The sequence below is a fragment of the Drosophila persimilis genome, unplaced genomic scaffold (genome assembly GCF_003286085.1).
Source record: "Drosophila persimilis strain 14011-0111.01,24,50 unplaced genomic scaffold, DperRS2 tig00000191-arrow-pilon, whole genome shotgun sequence".
Taxonomy (NCBI): domain Eukaryota; kingdom Metazoa; phylum Arthropoda; class Insecta; order Diptera; family Drosophilidae; genus Drosophila; species Drosophila persimilis.
Window position 1 is genome coordinate 11,399,547 of NW_020825298.1, and position 17,221 is coordinate 11,416,767.

At 50.8% G+C, this 17,221-nt stretch overlaps 3 protein-coding genes across 3 annotated transcripts in view; 2 read left to right on the plus strand and 1 right to left on the minus strand.

Annotated features, from left to right (window-relative positions):
• Nucleotides 1–4: 4 nt before the first annotated feature.
• Nucleotides 5–1,663, plus strand: LOC6588908 (zinc carboxypeptidase). Its single transcript, XM_026988267.1, has 5 exons — nt 5–194; nt 259–395; nt 507–891; nt 951–1,338; nt 1,401–1,663. Exons 1-5 carry the CDS (start codon nt 18–20, stop codon nt 1,592–1,594), a joined length of 1,281 nt encoding a protein of 426 aa, XP_026844068.1. The 5' UTR covers nt 5–17; the 3' UTR covers nt 1,595–1,663.
• On the minus strand, nt 1,581–12,448 carry LOC6588909 (myosin-VIIa). The gene is made up of 10 exons (XM_026988261.1): nt 12,214–12,448; nt 10,314–10,577; nt 9,127–10,248; nt 8,168–8,683; nt 7,026–8,105; nt 5,064–5,273; nt 4,711–5,009; nt 3,113–4,654; nt 2,929–3,052; nt 1,581–2,871 (listed from the first exon to the last, which is right to left on the minus strand). The coding sequence occupies exons 1-10, from the start codon at nt 12,235–12,237 to the stop codon at nt 1,615–1,617; spliced, it is 6,438 nt and encodes a 2,145-aa protein (XP_026844062.1). The 5' UTR covers nt 12,238–12,448; the 3' UTR covers nt 1,581–1,614.
• Nucleotides 12,449–16,199: 3,751 nt separating this feature from the next.
• LOC6604486 (slowpoke-binding protein) overlaps nt 16,200–17,221 on the plus strand; it is a 34,403-nt gene continuing 33,381 nt past the window's right edge. Inside the window, exon 1 of the mRNA XM_026988423.1 lies at nt 16,200–16,614. The gene's annotated coding sequence lies outside the window, so the exon portion shown is untranslated. The remainder of the gene's footprint in view (nt 16,615–17,221) is intronic.

The following is a 17,221-nucleotide window of genomic DNA, read 5'->3' on the forward strand; positions in this document are numbered from 1 at the left end:
CGCCAGAAAGTCAGTTAATGGTCAATATGCGTCTGCTTTGGTTGTGTGCCGCCACGCTGGTGGTCCTGGCTAATGCTGGGACCCTCAAGGATACCCCCAAACTGAGATTCGATAACTACGGAGTATACAAGCTGACGATTCGGAACAGGATCCAATTGGCTTTGATCGAGAAGATTGGTGAGATCTCCAATAAGGTGAGAAAGGCTTTCATTTGGAATTGAAACTGAGGATTACCAAGGAGACCTATCCTTGTTGTAGTACGACATCTGGAAGGAATATGATGAGCATACCAAGGAAGTGCACATCATGGTTAGTCCCGAGGAGCTGAAGCACTTCCAGGAACTATTGAGAGTCAACGACATCAGCAGCGAGCAGATGATTGAGAATGTTCAAGAGTAAGTACGCAATCGACAAGAGTGGATGGCCGATGGACGTGGCCGATTAGCCAACAATTATGCGGGGGTTTATGAGAGGCCATAAACATTACGATCCCATTCTCCACTTAGGCTTATCGATGGAGAGCAAGTCACTGCCGCCGCAGATAGTGGCACCTTTGGCTGGACTAAATACTACGAGCTGTCCGAGATCGAGGCCTGGCTGGACAGTGTACTGGCCGCGTATCCCACGGTGACCGAGGAGTTCATCGTGGGCCAGTCCTACGAGGGACGCACCATTCGCGGCATTAAGATCTCCCACAAGGCGGGCAATCCGGGCATCTTCATCGAGTCCAATATCCATGCCAGGGAGTGGATTACATCCGCCAGTGCCACCTGGTTCATCAATCAGCTGCTCACCTCCGAGGAGCCGGCAGTTCGGAATCTGGCAGAGAGCTACGACTGGCACATTGTGCCCGTGTTCAATGTGGATGGTTTCGAGTACTCCCACGCGAAGGTGCCGTACACTTTCCTCTACTTTCTTCTCTTTTGAACCAATTTCTTCTCCTCTTTTAGAATCGCATGTGGAGGAAGACCCGTCAGCCGCATGCCACAAATGAATGCATTGGAGCCGATGCCAACCGAAACTTTGACTCCCACTGGCTGGAGAACAATGGCGCCTCTTCGAATCCCTGCAGCGAGACCTTTGCCGGAGACGAGCCTGGCTCCGAGCCAGAGGCGAAGGCTTTGGTGGAGTACCTTACCCAGATAAAGGACCAGTTCAGCGTGTACATATCCTTCCACTCCTATGGCCAGTACCTGCTCTCTCCCTATGGACACACTGCCACAGAATTTCCAGACAACTACGCGGATCTCCTGGAGATTGGCGAGGCCTTTGCCACCGCCATCGAAGACCTGCCCTACGGCACTGTCTACCGCTATGGCACCACAGCCGATGTCCTTTGTAAGTTCACACCACAATGAAGGGTCCTTAAACGATGAATAATCGAATGTTGCTCTTTGTAGATGTGGCCACGGGTACATCCGTGGACTGGGTGTTCAATGAGCTGGACAAGAAGGTTGCGTTCACCATCGAGTACCGCGACCTGGGACGCTATGGCTTCATTCTGCCCCCCGTGCAGATTATCCCCAACTGCGAGGAGCTGATGGCCGGCATGCTGGCTCTTATTGACAAGTCCAAGGAACTGGGATATATATAAGCAATGTGTATTGTATGGGGCTACCCCTGATCCTGATCAGTAAAGTACCTCACGTAGGAGGCCAGTAGATCGTCCATTTTGTAGCCCTGGGTGGTGCTGCACAGCAGCTTCGAGGCTCCGATCATGTTGCCGAAGCGTATGTGGAAGTGGTTCTTCCCCGAGCTCCACATCCCGAGCTGCGAGTACTCGAAGCTTCGGAGGGTTTGCTTCGTCTGGGCGTCCAGCAGGTGGAAGCCGGAGCTGTTGATGGCGATCAGAAGGCACTCGGGCAGGGTCTCGTCATTCTGCTGCTTTACCACAAAGAAGGTGGAGCCGAAGCACTGCTGCTGGGAGAGTGCCTGCAGGAACAGCAGCTTGGCCTGGTCTTCGGTCAACTGCTCGTGGTGGATTCGTGGCAGGATCTGCTGGCGCCAATCAGCCACCGTCTGCAGGGGTATCAGATCCTCGGGCACCAGGCGGGGCAGCACTTCCGGCAGTCTCTGCAGACTGACCTCCTGATCCGCACTGTAGACGAGTCCCGCCAGCTGCGAGGCCTGCTCGCAGTCTATGGGATAGTAGCCCTTCAGATACTTGTGCAGCTCCTGGGGATAGCTGAAGATCACATCCCCATTGGGATCCTCGCCCGGCTGGTTGTTCAGCCAGAGCTTCCGCATAAAGTGCAGCTGGTAGTGGCCGTCGCAGGCGGAGCGAATGGTCTTCTGCTGGCGCAGCCAGTACAGCAGTTGGCTGATGAAATCGAACACAAAGTCCGCCTCCGGCATGGCGTACACCTTGTCGCCGGTCTTCAGGAAGATGCTGTAGCCCACGGCGGTCTTCAGCTCCAGTCGGTGGGCGATCTCCGTGATCAGCTCTGCCCCGCGCGTATGCGACTCAATCTCGAAGGCCTCCACCGTGTCGTCTGGGAAGTAGATCTTGTGGTAGATGTGCATGCACCGCTGCTGGATGCCCTCCACCTCGATCAGATGCGGCGCCTGCTTCCGCTGGCCGTGCTGCACGGAGCGCTTCAGGCGCTTCAGACAGGCATCCGCCAGCGAGTCGGCGCGCATGCGCAGCAGGATGAGCAGCTCGCGCATGATCAGGACACTGGGCGCCATCAGACCCGTGGCCAGATAGAGCAGGTCCCAGCCCCGCTTCTCGCCCTCCGTGGAGGGATTGTCGCTCAGCTGCTTCATCAGCTGGCAGTAGAGCTCATCGCACAGCAGCGGATGCTGCAGAGCCGGCTGGAAGATGAGGTCCGTGTTGACGGGCAGATTGCTCCTGGCTATATCACCCATGTACTAGGGGGAAAATATTGAAATTTAGTTTGGAAAATCACTCCGGAATAGCCCTACTACCTTCAGTATGTGATGGTAGATGACCAAGGCCTGTTGAAACAGCTGCGGCTTCGATCCCAGCGCCTTGAGTAGTGGGGCCTTGAGTGGTTCCGGCGAATACTTCGAGAGAGGAGCCTTGTCAGATCTGAGGAAAAGGAAAACTTGGATTATCTTCCCTCCATTGCCGACTTTCCGAAGAACTCACTCTATGGCCTCCCTAAACTGCATCTCAGCCAGCTGAGAAATATTGTGCTGACGACGGCGTAGAACAGCTTTGCGGGGAATCGGCTTGGGTGCCTCCTCATCGAATCGGCCTTCGCGGAAGATCTCCTGCAGCTTGGCGGTGGGCTCCGTGAGTGTGGCCAGGACACGGACATTGCCAGCGGCGAACTGACCCCACTGACCCTGGACACAGCCACGCCAGCACTGCTGGGCATTGCCGGCCATCAGTTGGGCCCCAGTGACACCCGAGTCGAACTGGACGAGATCCCCGGGCGAGAGAGTGAGGAAGTCTTCGTCGTCCAACTCCTGGGAGTGGTCGAGGGCCACGCCGAAGCTGGACCGCTGCCGGAGATTGTCCAGCATATAGTTGATGACCTCGCTGGCATCCTCGGCGGCGCTGCACTGCAGCACAAAGTTCACTTGCTGCACGGTGCGCACGTGCAGCTCCTCGTTGGACTCCGTGTGCACCTTCAGCAGCTCGGCGAAGCTGCAGGAGGCCAGCACCTGCTCCGTTTCGTCGATCAGGAAGAGCCCTGTGGCATTGATGGCCAGCATCAGCTCGTCGCTCTGCAGCTTTGGGCCCTCCTTGCGGAGCACCTCGAACAGCCGCGAGTGTCGCATGGGCCACGAGAGATGGGCAAACAAACAGATGTCCTCCTTGGCCCTCTGCTGGCTGGCCGCCAGCTGCTCTGCCTCCTGCTCCTGCCTGACATACGAACTGCGCTCGTAGGTGGCTGCAATGAGGCGACTCCAGTTCTGCACGGCACGCTCGCCCGGGGCCAGGAGATCACTGGGGACGAAGGCCGTGATCTCGGTGGTCTGCAGGCTTCCGATGGCGCCCGGGCCGTGCTCAATGAAGCAGGCCAAGGCACAGACCATGGCAATGTCCTTCTCGGAGCGACAGCGATACTCTCCGCACTTGAGGCCGTTCATGATCTGCTTGTAGATCAGATGCGTGGCCTTGGGGTCCACCGCGGGATCATGCCACGTGGCGAACATCTCCTTACGCAGGTACAGCTTCCAGGGGGCATCCAGCTGGCGCTGCTCGCACACCGAAATGGCGTCCAGCACGTGCTCTCGTCCAGCGCCGAGTGGCATGAGTCTGCCGTGCAGCGACATCAGCAATCCGAAGCCAAAGCAGTCGCTCAGTCCCAGGCCTTGGCACAGCTGCTGCACGGCCTCCCTGGCCGTGCTGGCGGCATCCACCTGCAGTCGACGCGTCTCTCCGTCCATCAGGTGAATGTCCAGCTTCAGGGGCTGGCGTCCGCGGATGGCCTGCAGCTCTAGCAGCGACGGCGGCTGGCAGCGGGCGCCATTCATCAGAGTCCGCTCGAGACGCTGCAGCGAGGGTGCGGCCTGGAGCTGGGCGGTTCCCTGCTTCATGAAGCTCCGGAGATGCGGCTCAAAGTCCGTGCTTGGCGGAAAGCAGCTCAGGCAGAGGGACAGGAGCAGCCAGCCCCGGGAATAGGAAGTGCGACTGGGATTCAAGTACAGCTGCTTGCAGATCTGAGCAAGAATTTCATCTCTGGCAGGAGTTGAAAGGTTAATACGGATACGTTTTGATGCACTGCCAAGCCTTACCTCAGGTTATCCTTCAGGATGCCATGACCAATGATGAAGTGCAGCTTATCCAGATGGCTGCTGGAGGCATTGAGCCAGTGCTGGTAGAACATCTCGGCCTCCCTCTGGCTGCTGCCCTGCAGCTTGGAGGGACGCTTGAGGGCCTGACGCACAAATAGTCGGGGCTTTGAAGAACCAAATGCGCTCAAGAGCCGCGACAAATCACTCATGATATTGGCATCGTCCAAGGGGAGAATGGGCGACGACGGGGCTACCTCTGGTATATCGCCCATGAAGCGCAGAATCGTCAACCAAATGGCCTAAGTAGGGGATACGTCTTTGAATAAGTTAAGTTATTTTTAGAAAGGACTCACCTTTGAGGCCATTTCATCCAAAGGCAGCTCATGCTTGAGCAGGGCCTGCTTCAGGGGCTTCCTCTCATGCTGTGCCGAGGCGCCACCGCAGAAGTAAGTGGAGGCATATTTCAGATAGCTGAAGTCCGAGGTGTCTATGTTCTTGGCCACCGGCTTGGGCAGGCGTATGGTGTCGCCGGAGGCAATGGCCTGGAGTCTCTTCCGAGCAGCCTGCAAGTAAAGAAGGTTTTCTGTTAGTGATTTCTAGGGTAAACTCTTTGCGACTCGTTCAACTATTTAGATCTCTCTCCCTCTCTCTGTGGAGCCCTCAAGTGGTGTTCTCTTATACTCTTAGACATTCAATTCAGTTTATATTTCAGAGGTATTAATTATTTCGACAGCTGTAATCTGAGTGCCACTTATCGAGAGGTGCTTTAGGCGTAAGCTTTTATAAATATACGGGGCATGCTGCACCCGAAGATATGCCCTCGCGATAAGGACTCTGCGGCCGATTATTTACGATCGGGGTTTTATTTCATTTATCATTTTGGGTATTTGTTTTAAACTTCTGCCGCCCCACTGATAGCGGCCTGTCGCCCGCCATTGACCACGCTCCACATCCATTTTCCTTTGGCTCCAAATTCAGTTGCTGACTAAAGACGACCCGGTGTGGATCTCCGACTTCTGGGAACCTCTTCGAAATCTGGCTAATAAACTCTATTTTTTTGTTACTGGTGTGGTTGCTGTTGTGCTTTGTGGTTGTTTTATTTTGAAGTGGAAATGGTAAAGGTTACTGGGTAATATTCTGGCCTGAAGGAAGATATTTCTCGAGTAAAATTCTATTAAATATAATCCAAAGTTCTAGGAAATTCTTGGAATTTTTGCTATATGCTATAAAGTGTTTCCAGGGGAAATTCCTCAACTATTTTTATACAAAAATGTATGAAATTCCACAGCGATAGGAAATACGGCTGTAAATTTTAGAGGGAACCCTCTATGGCTTGGCCTATGGCTTGGGGGCTGTAAATAACCTTCTGGCTAATCTTTTTGTTAATGAGTCCAGCTTTTATGATGTAAATACAATAAAAAGAAATAATTTCCGCTTCAATAAGAGCCTTTAGATCGGTATCTATGGCATAGGAATATTTTAAGAACTCTAAAAAGCTCTAATCTTTAGAAAACCAATTGAAAAAATAAAGAAATGAATGTCGTATCTGTATAGAGATAATCTATTCCTAAAGTCTAGGCAAATGAAATAAATATATAACCAAATTAGTCATAGGTTCATGGTATTTGAATATAATGGTGACATGCGATCCCAGAGGGTGGGTTATTATGGGGACACTCACTGGCATTGACGGGGACGATATACAATAAGCCAAAGATTGGGGGCGAACGGAAAGCAAACCACAACCAACGCAGAGCAGACGAGAAAACGAAACATTTATCTCTAGATTCCTTAGATATCACCAGCAATGGGTTTTATTTACAGAGTATAATAAATATTATGGTTATACAGATACTACGATATATACATTCATCGATTGAGGAAACTGTAACAAAAAGCGATCACAAACACAGCTTTTTCTCATTCTACAAATACAATATACACTCGTGTACGTATATATTATATGGAATATACAAGCTGCATTTAATAGATTTGTACATAAAAAAGTAGGTAGCCAAATGGAGTCCCAATGAAGGCGAGTCGCAAGGCTGGAAGACGACCCTGGCAGCCAAGGAGTCGTCGTCCAGCCTTGGGAGTAATATCATCTACAGCTAGGTCTAGTTTGTTCAGGGCCCCTCTGTCCCGGCCGAGCGTCCCTACTAGAGGCGGGTCTGGTTGACGATCTTCCGCGGCGCCGCCTCGTAGTAGTTGACGGGCCGGGACAGGAGCTTCGTGGGCACGTCTTTGCGCAGGCGCAGCTCCCGCTCGAACATCAGAGACTTCGCCTTGACATTCGGCCCCAGGGGACCACTCACATCGGGCTCGTCGTTGAGGAAGCCGAACACATCGTCCACCATCTGCTTGGAGGACTCCACGTCGTTGTAGCCCTGCGGGCTCTCCGGTATGGGGGCAATGCCGTTCGTGGCCTTGGCGGTGGTCTGACTGGCGGGACGCGTGGCCACAGGAGCAGCGACGATCAGAGTGGTCGGTGGCGGCGGCAGGGACATGCGCGCCTGCTGGGTGGGCGCCTTGGGTGCCTCCTGCTTGAGGGACTTTGTGCGCTTGGGCTGCTGCAGAGCGGCCATGGCCAGGGCATTGCGGGTGGCCGCCTCGTCCTTGAGCCGCTGCTCCTCCGCGGCCTTGAGCCGCTGCTCCTCCTCGGCCTTGAGACGCTGCGCCTCCTGTTCCTCGCTGAGACGCCGCTGCTCTTGCTCCTTCTGTGCCTTTTGCTCCTGCTGCTGCATGAGCCGCTGCAGCTCTTGCTCCTCCTTCAGGCGCACCATCTTCTGCTGCTCGTCCTTCTGCAGCTGTCTGCGGGCCGCCAGCTTCGACTGGAAGTCCTTGCGGGTGAGGTAGCCCCGCGCGAGGGCCTGCAGCTTGATGGTGCGGCATCTTACCATCGTGAATTTCGTGGTCAGCTGCTGGGAAGCTACGCAGGCGCCCAACCGGTGGAAGCCCTGGCGCATGATCTGGTACTTACGACGCTGGAGGCGACCCCGCCAATGCCGCTGCACGGTGACGATCGCCTGGCGGTATCTCTGCAGATATCGCCGGAAAAGCACGCGCCGGAACCCTCGCTGTATGGCCACAATCGACTTGAGCATCAGCTGCGAACGCTGCACCTCCAGGCTGGCATCATCCTCGTCCCGCAGGAAGAGCTTGGTCTTGCCGAACTGGCGGTCCGAGTCGGCGGGCAGTGTGGCCAAACAGATCTGTTGCGCCACCTGGCGACAGTCGCACTTCTCCAGGGGTCCCGTGGGCGGCACCAGCAATCGATAGCGCTCCACGAAGGCGCGGTAGGCGGTTCGTATGGGATATCCTGCGCGTCGGATGCGCGCCGTCTCCATCATGCCCGAGTAGCGTAGCTGTCGCACACAGAGCTCCTTGTCAAAGTTCTACAACAGGATACAAGAGGGTCAAGAACTGACAAGCCTTTGGTCTCCGTCACGCTACTCACCTTTGGCTCCTTGTATTCGTTGGGCTTGATGCACCTTATGAAGTAGGGATGCGCCTGCGCGAGGGTCCTCATCAGCATGTCCAGGGAGTTCCTGAACTTCACGCACAGCGTCGGCTGTTTCTTGGCCGTGTCCATGGGCATTTCGTGGGGGAAGATATCCACCAGATACTTGTTCGCCGAGCGCTGAACCAGCGCCCTCAGGTCGCCGCTGAACGAGTCGCGATTCTTTTCGAGGAATCCCAGCGGATTGTACATGACGACACCCGCATAGTGGCGGATGCCAAACAGCGAGGTCTGCGTGGTCTTGCCTTTCACATAAATCGAGCGATTGCCATGCTGGACATGGAGCTTCTCCAGCAGGGTGCTGTCCGTGCCCTTGGGGAACTTTGATTCCTCATCGATCAGGGACATGAGGTTCATCGGTTTCATGCCAATGAGGTCGAGTATTTGCTGATTGTCCTGGAACTCGATGTGATGCCAGTTGATGTGCTCGTTCTGGTATTCATCTTGTTCCATCTAAAGTAGAGAAATGAAAGATTGTTGAGAGGGGGAGATCTAGAGGTAGAGCACTTGATGGTTACGATGCGAATAGGTATTCCGAAGAATATCTTAAGAATATGGGATGAATATATGTATAGAAGCACGTGCCAGCCCTGAACATGAACAGACATGCACGTTGAGACCCGTTTGCTTCGCTTTGTTTTGTATTTGCTGAGAGAGAGAGGCCCCACGACAGAGAACGGGTCTTGCTGTTGCTGAGAGAGAGCCATTGAGAGATAAGAGGTGGTCCGCTTACTCTCTTTCGGGTGCTCAGCACTACAGAGCGCTTGGACGCCCTGTTTGACGAGAGAGAGACGCACGAAATGGGCTGTAAGACCCGAAAAGAGAGCCCAAGAGAGAGAGACCCTCTCTTGAGTGCGAAGAAGCCAAGCTATCGAGGGATCCTATGCCAGACTCACCTTGAAGATGTGCCCCACAAAGAACTGCTGTAGATTCTCGTTGGCATAGTTGATGCACAGCTGCTCGAAGCTGTTGTTGTCAAAGTTCTCGAACCCAAAGATGTCCAGGACCCCGATGCTGTTCATCGGCCGGTCCGGCTGCTTGTTGATCGTCTCATTGATGCGCCGCACGATCCGCACGAAGATGCCGTCGTACAGGGACTTCACGAAGGCGTCGCGTCCCTCCAGGGCCGACTCCTTGGACAGGCTGGTGGTCACGTGCTCGCCATGGACGAATATTGTGCGCTGGGTCAGGGCCAGGTTCAACGGAGCCACCGGTATGCCCAGCAGCTTGGCCACCCTTTTGAGGGTCTCGTCGTCCTGCACCTCGGCCGCCTCCTGGTTGGCCACCTCGGTGGCCTTGAAGCGCAGGTTGCCCAGGTGCAGGATGGCCGCCAGCAGGCAGAGTATGCTCCACATCTCCTCCGGCTTGAAGGAGAGCACCTTCATGGCCGCCCGGATGTCGGCAAAGTCCTTGGCATCGCCCCTGCCGGGCAGGGTGAAGCACCCGCCCTGCGAGAGGTAGTGGTACTGGCTGGGGGACTGCTCCTGCAGCATCAGACGCTGCCGCTCCGGCGGCGTGAGCCCCGCCAGCATGCAGTAGAAGATGTGGTAGTTGCGCTCCTCCCGACTCTGGAAGACGATGCGCGATTTCTCGAGCAGGTACTGCTGGATGCGGGCCCCCTGGATGGCGCCCTCGGGCGTGAACCGGATCTCGATGTACTTCCCGAAGCGCGAGGAGTTGTCGTTCCGCACGGTCTTGGCATTGCCGAAGGCCTCCATTATCGGATTGGCCTCGATGATCTGCTGCTCGATCCACGAGTGCTTGCCGCTGATCGCGGCCAGGTACTGCAGGATCAGCTTGGTGCTCTCCGTCTTGCCCGCCCCCGACTCGCCGCTGATGACCACGCACTGGTTCTCCTTGTGCCGCTGCAGCCGCTGGAACGCGTTGTCGCTGATGGCGAAGATGTGCGGCGGCAGCTCGTTCAAGGCCTTGTTCCTGTACAGCTGGATCTCCCGATTCGTGTAGATCGGCAGGATCTGATAGGGATTGATGGCCACCAGCATGGAGCCGGTGTAAGTCTGAAAGAGAGAGAGAGTGGCGTTTAGTCACAGCCTCGGATATCCTTGTGGTTCCCATCACTCACGTATATCAACTGCTTGGCGTAGCGGTTCTCCAAGTTCCTCAGGATCGTGTACTCCTGCAGGTCGCCCAGCGTGATCATGTCCTCCACATCCTCCTGCGACGTGATGTGCATGGCCTTGAGCACGTCCCCGGCTGGCACCCAGAACTGCTTCTTGCGATCATCGCACACCAGGGTCTGGGTCTTCTCCGTGCGCACGATACGGGCCCCGAAAGGCACTGCAAACTCGCTCGTGGCATTCTGCGGCTTCACCCACACATACTCGCCCTGTCGATAGAAAGTTGAGGGACTCCCCTGAGGTTAGTTTTCACATCATAAATGTAACCGATAAGAACTGATAGGCCACAGGCGTCGTGTTATCGTGTTACATCGATAGTTCATAAATCACGGGGCAGTCCATAAAGACCTTTAAATAGAACTGAAAACTAACGACAAACGAGATATTCGAAAGACCAATGAACTTGTAGAGTTTTCCCATGAAAAAACAAGTCAAAAACCACCCATAAATCTCTACTTGAAAGATCTCTGATGATCAATGAGTTTTCCTCAACGATTATTGAGCTCTTTTTCGTAGAATTTGCCCCCCTTTTTAAGCGAGACTTCTAAAACACGATATCGAGTCAACAAATAGCTAGATTTACCCCTTGGTAACCCCCTAAAATGGCACTTATAAACGTTTATATCGTTTGGTGCCACACCCAACCCGATATCGGCCAGTGAAGAGGAAATTATTTTATGTCCACAGTAGAGTTTGCTCTGCAAACCCTTGAATATCGTGGCCTGATTTAAATATAAAAGAAAAGAACACAAACGGTAGCCGACTTTGGGCAAATATGCGCAGCTGTCGGCAGACATTATCTTATCATTGGAATGCCGATATACAAAGCAGGTCTTATCGGTATCTGAGCATCGAATCGACACGACAAGGCAGCACCAAACAGGTGATAATTGCCAAAACGAAGGGGTCACACGGGAAGATATGACCTTGCCTATAGAACCATCCCACCCATCCCAAGATTAGATTACTCGGCCGGAGGCCTATTCCCGGCCATGAGCCATGAGACATGAGCAAACACCTGCCATAAAAATCGAGACTAATGTCTCACTAAGTGCCTTCCAACGATCGTAAATACAGATCCCACAATCGGGAATTCGCTAATCGAAATGTCTGCCGTGTCGTGTCGGTGAGATCACCTCCCCAAAAAGTGTGAGTCATTAGTTTTCCGAATCAGTAACTAAACATTCCATGAATTAGATGGAATTAGGCACAGTGGTAGTGGAACAAGGCAGAGAGTAGGCTGTGTTGGGATTCCGGGAAGACACAAAAGTCGTACAGACAGATATGTGTGCGATTTATAATGTTTATTCCGTTGAAGACACTACATCCCGTTGTGGCTCGGTGGTTTAGGGCTGGCCAAAGCCTTTTACAGCGCTCTCAAGACCTGCCCCGTATCTGCTTTCCTATAATCTTTAATTGACTTTTCGCCATTTCGATAAGAAGTTTGCTTTGGCTGCGAATGGCAGGGAGTGAAGGGTTTTTACACGCTCAAACTATGGCAACCCATGACTAGCCGCAGTGACGGACACAATTGAGTTTTGAGCTACCTAATCATAAATACTTTATGCTCATAATCTCTGGGTATTATTATGTACATTCCTCGTACAGCCGCAGGTGGAACAACACAATTAGCACACGTGTAGGCTCTGCGGAGTCGTGGAGTCGCGTCTGGTTGATAAGTTTAAAATTAAAATATGCCCCATGATGGCAGCGGGAGGGGGTGTCGGTGTCGTCTGATATCAGTTATCAGAGCAATTTTCTGATAAGACTTTTGGAGGGGAGACTGGAAGACAGGCTATTTCGGTGCCACGACAACCAGGAAGTCTCTATGGAAATTTCACTTACATGTTCCCGCACAAACTCGGACATCTCGTAGACGTATTTCACTCCACTCCACACTCCCCCACTTCACACACGCGCCGACAACAACGACGATTCTTAATTGGCAAATGTTTGCCCCACAAACGTTTTTTTGGTGTCTGTTTTCACAGCCGTTTTCACTTTCTTGCACGGCGATCAAAGATTCTTTTCTCAGTTCTTTTCGTTCTCCTTGGCCAAGTTCTGTTCCGTTCCGCACGGAGTCTCGCACACTTCTGAGCGCTCTTCAATGCGGCCCCTCAATGGGGCCTCTGACAGGGTGGTTGGGGCCTCTTATCTGATGGCTGATAACGAATATTGAACGCTTTTTGGCAGCCCATATCGCGGCTGCCACCCCACAACGACTCCGCCATATGGCGGGTGTCGCACAGATGGCCCGGGGCTCGGAAAATTGTCTGCCTGCTCTGGCAATATGCATACTACGTCACGATTAACGTTGCTCTAATGTATCTCCCGATACCCGCTTATCAGCCTATAAATGCTGCATGGTACTGACCCCGCTCATGAGTCATGTGATTGGTCATGAGTCTAACGCAAGTTTAGGGGCCCATAGTGTAATACCAGAGCAACAAATTGTTCCAGAATTGTGCTGTGACAAAGGTTGATCCGATAGACACGAGCCACTCTTGGGTTTTGTGTTTAAAGGTTCCCGGAAAACGCTCAAGAACGAGTGCAAGTCGTATATCACTCGATTATGTAAAGGAAGGGAGCTCCACCTCTCGAAGAGAACCCTTTTTGTTGTTCCATTCCACTGTTCCCATGCCATGACGCACTCCTGCAGTCTCGCACTTTGATTTGTGATGTACGGACAGTCGCATTAATCAATCGAATCCGATTTGTCAAGAGCCGAGCCCATGTCGTATTTAATATATTTCTCAAGTTTCCAATTACGCAGTTTCATTTATAGAATTACCCATAAACAGATGTTTTTTAGAGAATTGATGAAATACCTGCTATCCACTCTCCTCCGCACACAAATTGCAAAGTCCAACAGTTTTGGGTGATTCGTCATTCAGTGCCCCACTGGCGTCGGCTATCGGTCGATAGCGACAATGCCTGTCATCTACTTAAGTAATTTGTTAACCATTTTAATCATAATTGAAGGCGCCGAAGCCCGAGAGCTACAACAAACGTCGATAAAGAACAGACAAAAGCAAAGGCAAACAACATTAACTCCACTTCGAGTGCAGCCAAAGCCATAGATGGCTTTAAACTATTAGTTAGGCGACTGCCTTGTAGCTCTCTTTTGTGTTTGTTTAAAGCCAGTTTATTTTAGCCTTGACTTTGGTGCCCGCCCGCAACGTCATCATTGTCAGTAGATTATTTTGGCTTTAACAAATAGTTGGGCGATAAGCCAGCGCCGAGAGAGAGAGGGAGAGCTGCTCCAAGTGGCTGCAATAAATTGTTGATAGCGGGGGGCCAGTCACGTGCTAGATGAAACATTCCAAAGGAATGTGGGGGGTGGAGAGTGCAGAGTGCAGAGTCGTGTTGCTGCCAGGCCACAAGCAGCCTTCTGCCACCGTCCTTGACGGAATGCAATGAACTCGCGAGAAGCGATGTTTCTAGAGGGGAAGGGGGCGGGATTGGGGCTGGAGCTTGCTTGTGCATTAAAAGCGCAATTAGGATTATCCTGCGAATGTGCTTAGCAGGAGCAACACGGACAACAGCCAGCCAGCCAGCCAGCCAGCCAGCTGGGGCGAGCTCAACTTTTGACCCAATTTCGGACGTCATAAATCCCAGCAAGACAAAGACAAAGACAAAGAGAAAGAAAGTGCCCCAAAGGGCACAAGGAAAAGGAAAAGCGTTCTCTTTCTTCGCCTGTCAGGCCGCCTGTCCGCTGCTTGCCGGCGGCGCATAAAAATTCAATTAAAGGACATGCCTACAGAGTGCTAGATGCGAATGGAAATACGAATGTTGCCTCATAAATTCCGCGCTGATAACATGGCGTATGCGCAATGTCGTGCAATTTGTTCAGCGCTTCGAGGTCTGCCCCAGCAAGCAATCATCGTCGAGGCGAGGCGAGGCGCACAATTTACAATGTTTGCCGTGTTCCGTCGAGCGCAGATAGTGGGCACAGGAGTAGCAAAAGGTGTCTGTGGCGGCGGCACTCAGCTACCATTCGGTGGTGCAGCCATCGCCAAGTGACACTGATACTACCGATGACGATGGGCCACAAACCCCACCCCTACTCACCCCCTACCCACAGTACCCACTGCCCACAGCAGCTCCTCTCGAACACATTGTTGACCTATATTCGGGCATCAATGAAACGCGAGCAGCTGTGCAGGGAGCGGGGGGCGGTGAGCAGAGCCAAGGGGTGGGGAGGGGAGGAGGCAGCGCACTTTCAATGCTATTGAGTAAGTTGAGTAAAAGCTCCCAGTAGCCGCTTGGGCTGGAGGCAAAGCTCTCGCTGCTCTGCTCTCTCTTCGAGGAAGCTTTGGGACTGGAAGTAAAAGCTGCTGCCGTACGGCGCTCTCCCTGCCAGACGCTTTCATTGATGCTAACTGTATACCAGAGATGCAAAGCGCTACAAAGAAATGGATGCAACAGAAAGGGCTACAGAAAGTCGGATAAGGATTAAATAATAAATTAAATGATAAATTAATAAAAAATCTTGAAAAATGTGTGATTTTTATTAATTATATTAATATATAATTAATATAATTATTATTTAATATTATTAATATAATTATTATTTTTTCGGAATTTTTGTATGTCTCATATTTTACATTTAAAGATATGGGGCCTGCATATTAGAATGATTTGTTAGCCCTGAAATTTCGTCATACTTTCAAGTTCATATAGAATGATATTTCTTATTTTATTTAAAATGATCTAAAAACTGATGAACAGCCGAGAAAGAACTCCTACAAAAATTTGAGGAACATTGAAACAACTGATTTATGAAATTATATATAAAATACAAAATAATATAAAATAAAATTAATAAAAATTATAATTAATAAAAATATAATATAATATAATATAAAATATATACATGATATATATATATATATATAAATATATAAAATATATATATATATAAAATATATAAAATAAAAATAATACAAAAAAAAAATAATACAAAATAAAATAAGTATATATTTATAACAATATATAATAATAATAAAAGAAAATAAAAATAATACAAAATAAATATTATGTAAAATAAAAATTTAAAACCCACATTTTGCTAGAAAATGCTAGAAAAATATGCTTCAAAAGCAATATTTGATAAAACAACTATCTTAGGAAGTCGAAAAAATATAATAGGACAGATATCGTCTTATTTTCGGGTAAATACTGTTCAAAAAGTGCATCCATGCCGAGGAGAACCCAAAAACAACAACCAAAACAGCTGAGAGTTGCCTCGAGAACAGCGAAATCTCAAACCGATTCTTCTGCTGCTCGGACAAGACTCGAATATACTGGAAATGGACGAACAGCTGGAGACAGAATTCGAGAGAGACAAAGAGAGACAAATGGGACAGCATGGGGAAAAGGGTGTCAATGGAAGTACAGAAATGGAACCCTATAGATACACTCCACCTCTCTCTCTCTCTCTGTCTCTCTCCCTCTCTCTGACGCTCGCTGAAGGAGCATCCGGCGGCGTGGCAGGGCAGCTTTTCAATCCAGTTCGAGTCAGCCAGCGGTGTGGACGTCTCTCAGCACTGCCGCTTCTTTTGCAGTCTCTTTCGCGACTCTCTCGCGCGTCGTCAAGTTAACGGTAAAGTTGGGTTCTAAATTTTAGATTCGATTTTTGTTTGAAAGCAAAAGTGCAAAGTGAATCAAATTCGTGAAACAGACCGACGAAAAATTCCATTTTTCCATACCAAATTGTTCAAAATTCTCTCTCTGTCTCGTGTTGTTTTCGTTTTTGGGAAAAAGCATTTCAAATGCAGTAAATTATTAAAGGAAATTTATTTTGATTCACTTTCGTGCGTGCTGCTGTTGTTGTTGTTGTTTGCCCTCCAGTGGGAAAGAGAGAGCCAACGAAAGCCGAAGCCCAAATACTCGGCGCCGAGCACTCAACTGCCGAGCGGAAGACCAGCCGAAAATACCGAATCGCATTCACCGTTATGCTCGTATCAGTCGCGTTATAGCATCGCATCTGAAAGCATCGCCGAGCGCCACACAGCCACAAGACCACAGCAACAGTCTCCCATCAGCAGCATCCCATCACCATCACCATCATCGGAGGTATCTGTGAGATACAGCAGTTCGCGAGTGCCAATTGCAGCTGCAACATGTCAATTAACTAAGTCCAACGTCCAGCGACAAACTCAAACCGATTACGGGCGAAAAGCCAGCGACAATTCCGACTAAACAAAGCTCAAAGCTCCTTCATATTCCTTCTCCTGGTTACAGGTGAGTCCTCTGGCGGGTGGGGGTGGGGTGCAGGCACTTTATGACCTATTTGGAAGCAAAGGGAAGGGAAGGGAAGGGAAGCGAAGGGCTTACAATGCAATTATTCGCACGGCCACAGCCACAGATTTTGTGGGGGGATGTTGCAATTCAAATTCTGGTCGAGATCAAAGCCAAAAGTAATTAAGAATCCTGGCTAAACTAATGGCTTGTTGGGGATAATTAATGTTATTCAAAGTGGATTAAAATACGCAAAAAGTTTCGTTAGTCAGCAGCAAACCCAAAGCCGTATAGAATTCATCAGTTCCAGCACTTTTGCATTGGCTTTTCCCCATAAAACTTTAAAGCATCGCAGGCCCTGTGGGAGAAGAACATCCTCGAACCCTCGAAGGAGTTCAACAACTTTTTGCACAGAACTTTCCCCTCGACTCGAGTTCAATTGCAATTTGCCAGCAATTCAAAGTAATTTCCCTTTTGCTTCGTTGGCTGCTGTATGAGAGAATATAACGCATACGCACCGTCGCACAAGGATCCATATAGTAGAAGAATAGCAGGGCGTCCGTCTGGAGACCATTGATATTTTCCGTAATTGCTTCTAAAACTGCCTGAA

Coding starts and splice junctions, on each gene's coding strand:
- LOC6588908 (XM_026988267.1), top strand. CDS start 18: ATGGTCAATATGCGTCTGCTTTGGTTGTGTGCCGCCACGCTGGTGGTC. Junction 195..258: donor TTGGTGAGATCTCCAATAAG/GTGAGAAAGGCT, acceptor TCCTTGTTGTAG/TACGACATCTGGAAGGAATA. Junction 1,339..1,400: donor CACCACAGCCGATGTCCTTT/GTAAGTTCACAC, acceptor TGCTCTTTGTAG/ATGTGGCCACGGGTACATCC.
- LOC6588909 (XM_026988261.1), bottom strand. CDS start 12,237: ATGTCCGAGTTTGTGCGGGAACAT. Junction 10,249..10,313: donor ACGCCAAGCAGTTGATATAC/GTGAGTGATGGG, acceptor TCTCTCTTTCAG/ACTTACACCGGCTCCATGCT. Junction 5,010..5,063: donor TGGATGAAATGGCCTCAAAG/GTGAGTCCTTTC, acceptor TCCCCTACTTAG/GCCATTTGGTTGACGATTCT.